At 40.8% G+C, this 4,355-nt stretch overlaps 1 protein-coding gene across 1 annotated transcript; it reads left to right on the top strand.

Annotated features, from left to right (window-relative positions):
- Positions 1-884: 884 nt before the first annotated feature.
- Positions 885-2,106, top strand: LOC118747027 (odorant receptor 33b-like). Its single transcript, XM_036481022.1, has 2 exons — positions 885-1,633; positions 1,695-2,106. The coding sequence occupies exons 1-2, from the start codon at positions 888-890 to the stop codon at positions 2,104-2,106; spliced, it is 1,158 nt and encodes a 385-aa protein (XP_036336915.1). The 5' UTR covers positions 885-887.
- Positions 2,107-4,355: the final 2,249 nt, after the last annotated feature.

Here is a 4,355-nt window from a genome sequence, read left to right as displayed (position 1 = left end):
ACCATCTTGATAAATTGCGAAGTACCCCCAGCGTCAATTCGCACAGAGTTTGCGGGAACTTCCCCCTATACGCGATGGCAACGTTATCCACATAAGCAACAACCTTGGCGGCTCCCCATTTCGTCTCTCGCAAGAGAGAGTTCACGGTTAAGTTCCATAGGATTGGCGAGAGCACGCCACCCTGTAACATATGCACGATAAAGTGCAGTGGCGGATTTGAATATTTGTCACCCCTATGCAATTCAGAATTTGCCGCCCTTTTTCCGAGTTTTGGAACGATTAGCAGTAAATAGTAATATTCAAATTTATATTATTTACTATACTTTCATTCCAATTTAATATGAAAAAGTGGTATTTGCTTTGAGTAAAGGCTTTCAACTTTTAAAGAAAGCCATCATCAACAAACTTTTTTCACTTCATGTTTTAAAATGTACCAACACAAATTCTACTTTCAGTGCAGCTAACTTGAAAAAATAAAAAAAAATTTTTCAACTCAAATTTTACCGCCCCTAAATTTTTGCCGCCCTAGGCACCTGCCTAAGTTGTCTGTACGGTAAATCCGCCACTGATTAAGTGTAACTACTTTTTTTAAAGCTGAATACTTGATTTTCATTATCACCGAGCAATTCTACACAGGGATTGAATAGTGGCATCCGGTAAACAAAAAAGCATAACAATTTGTGATCCAGTGTAATTATTGCAACAGCATTAAGTTATTAAATATTCAAAAATTGCCTAGGCGCAAGCAATTAACCAGTGTGCCAAACGCAATTACCGCGTTAGAAGGCAATTAGGAAGCAAAACTAGTATTTAAAAAATTTGCGAAATTCCAGGTATTTAAGGTAGGCGCAATATTTGTATCACCACAGTTAGTAAAAGTTTCCCGAATGGCCTTACAAGGAAAGCCAAAAACTGTGGAGGAGCTCTTTCGCCCGCACTGGAGTGTTTGGATGTGCCTGGGTCAAGTGCCACACCACAAGTACCCGAAGCTCTACAAACTCTATGCGATACTCTTGAATATTTGCTTTAGCATCGGTTATCCACTACATTTGCTGCTTGGCTTACTGAATTTGCTAACGTTGGAGGAGATGTTCCTAAATCTCACCATAAGTGTGCCAGTTGCCGTTTGCTCGCTGAAGTTTTTCAATATTTGGCGTAACTTATATAAAGTGCGTCAGTTGGAGAAAATGTTCAATACACTTTATGCGCGCATAAATCAACGCGACGAATGGACATATTATCGCAAAGTCACCATACCGAACGCATTAAAAGTTTTGTACTTATTCTATTTCATTTGCCTGGGCACAGCTGTAACCTCGGAGTTGACGCTTTTGATAACGGGCTTCGCTCACGAATGGCGACTAATGTATCCAGCCTATTTCCCCTTCGATCCCTATGCAACGACTGGCAACTATGTGTTGGCGCATTTGTATCAAATAATCGGCTTGTTGGTGCAATTGGCTGAGAATTTGGTCAGCGACACTTACGGCGGCATGTGTCTGGCGCTGCTGGCCGGACATGCACATCTGTTGGGTAAGCGTGTGGCACGCATTGGCTATGATGCGAGCAAGACGTGTGAGGAGAATAATCGCGCGCTGGTCGATTGCATTGCGGATCATAATATGTTATTTGAGTAAATTTTTTTTTTTTGAGAATGTGACAGTCGCTAATCTAAATCTTTTACTTGCTTACAGCTGTCATCGCGCTATTGGCGAAATAATTGGCGTAGGCATGTTTGTGCAAATCATTTCGGCGAGTCTCATTATGGGCATAGTCATCATCTATATGGTTTTTTATGTGAACAATGCCTTTGAGTTCGTCTACTATGGCATCTACTTGTTCGGCTGTACGATGGAGGTATTTCCCACCTGCTACTTTGGCACTTATTTCGAAATCGAATTCGACCAATTGACCCATATGCTGTTCTCGTGCAATTGGATGGATCAGGGTCGTGAATTTAAAAAGAATTTGCGCATTTGTGTGGAGCAGTCGTTGCGGAAACGTAGTTTTCGTGTCGGTGGCATGTTTCATATAAACTTGAATACCTTCTTTGCAACTTGCAAGGGTGCCTACTCACTATTGGCGCTCGCCCTGAGCATGAAATAACTCGGATGAATGAAGAGGAATTTGTTGAAGATATCTAACAAAAAAACTTAAAAAAAAATACACAAATATCAGCTTAAATATTTTCACCATGCACTTTTAATGTAGCCTTTAGATTGCAATAAATTTATTAATCACCCAGAATTCAAATATTTGGAATTTTTAATTTTCATTTAAAACATAGCAATTTCATTATTTTTTTAAAGACAAGGTTTTACTAAGTCAGATGTGTCCACAATAAGGCTCAAATAAGCCAGCTAAGGTTAATCTGGCGGCTTACGTAACTAAATAAATGGGTGCTTACTCTAACCTCCAAGAGATCCGGGCGTCGTCTCGACGCCCAAGTCGCTTCGCCATTGACACAATTATTCCCGCAGTCAAGCCATTGGGTCAACAATAGATATAGACATAGACCTCTCGATCGAGAGAGAAAATGAGACCACTTTGTCTGATGTTTAAAATACGTATCTAGGCAAAATACTAATCCAGAAGCTCCAGAAGTCTGCTAAAACCAGGTTGGGAATCTAACGGAGAGAAAGGCATAGTCTGTAATCAGCTGTGCAGATGAGACTGAAAATCGGAAATAATCCAACATTAAGCATTATCTTTACTGCGGCCTATTTCGGACGAACTACAAAAGGAAACCCTCGGGATCTTCCATTGGTGAACGGCTGCGACGTAAATTCAAATGGCAAAGAGTACGAATGTTCCGTTATGATTTAGAAGGGTGAGTTCCTATTAGACGGGTTTAGAACATTCCCACTCCAAATATCTATATATCCTGAATGTCTCTCTCTCTCGCTTCGACTACCTAACTTTGCTACATTTTCCCAGCGGAGGTACTGGAAGGGGCGTATAAAGCATTGGAAAGGAATTGCGTAGGAGTACGAAGAGCTAGATTTTCTCAGATAACCAATCGGCACTTCTGGCACTTGCCTCGCCGGTAACAAAATCTAAAACAGTCAAGGACTTCAAATATGTGTTAAACTCCGCGGCCGAGTTAAGAGACATCACTCTCATCTGGGTTCCCGGCCATAGGTACATACACGGAAATGCGAGGGCTGATGAGTTGGCTAAGGCCGAAGCATCTTTTGATGAATCCGAAGCAGAGACAAAAAATTATCCACTCGGATTCAACAAAAGCGAAAGGCATCTGCAATTCGCACGTATGGCTGATACACGTTGAAACAACCTTCAAACCTGCGAAACTGCGAGGAACATAAGCTAACGGCAGAAGAACTTCTCAAGTGGTTAAGGAAAGATATAGTCAAATTAATAGCCGCGATAACGGGACATTGTGGCCTATTGATGAACATGCAGCTAAAATGGGTCTTCCATTTAACCCTTGATGCAGTAGCTGTAATCTTGAGAGAAGTAAAGAAACGGTCCTACACTATCTTTGCGAGTGCCCAGCATTGACACGAATAAAACAGAACACACTTGGGGAGATCTTTCACCATTACTAACCTAAATAGATCAAATAGATAAAATCAAAGGACCCAAAGAAAGCGTATTAAACTGGTGCTATCAGCACTAATTGGGTACTGAACTGAAGAATTGTTTGAAGTAGAGGTTCAAAAATCGTTTCTGACAAGGCCGTTTCGTTGACGGCCTTTCTATAGAAATAACAATTTTAGAAAGAGCTACGTTCAAAGATCAATATTTTTCTACATATATATCTAGAACTTTTTTAGTGTTTTCATATATAAAAATTCGAGACTTATAGGTCTAAAATCATTTGGCTCCAAATGAGTAGACCTGCCAATTATGTATTTTTCGTAATCTTCTCTCTTAACGAAATGTCCAGCATTCGCCGAAATATCACTACTTCTAAACCCAAAACTCCTTCAGGTCAGCTTCAAATTTCATCTGTATATCAGCAAAAGCTAACTCCCAGCCATTCATAACGCCTTTTAGCTGTTGATGCATTCCATCTTGTCATTATTGGCTGTCACATCGTTGGTGTCGAAAGTTTTGAACTTTGCTACTATCAGCCAGAGCAACCGTAAAACAGCGCATTCCTGCTGATGCTACTCAGTTTAACTTTGTTGTTCGTATTTTTATTATTTTTGTTTTTAATAATTTTGTCTATTCTTGGCGTGTTGCAAAAGCATCAGCTTAATATATTCCACACACGCTCGTATAGCAAATGCGACAACATCAGCCGTCTGCCGGCCTGCTAAGCTGCCTGCCTGCCCGCACGCCCGCCCGCCTATTTGTAATCAGCAGCCGCAGCACCCTTCCTACACCAC

Source organism: Rhagoletis pomonella, unplaced genomic scaffold, assembly GCF_013731165.1.
Source record: "Rhagoletis pomonella isolate Grant_MI unplaced genomic scaffold, Rhpom_1.0 Rhpom_scaffold_00011, whole genome shotgun sequence".
Taxonomy (NCBI): domain Eukaryota; kingdom Metazoa; phylum Arthropoda; class Insecta; order Diptera; family Tephritidae; genus Rhagoletis; species Rhagoletis pomonella.
The sequence above is the reverse complement of the archived record's forward strand: the minus strand, read 5'-3'. Positions and strand labels throughout refer to the sequence as shown.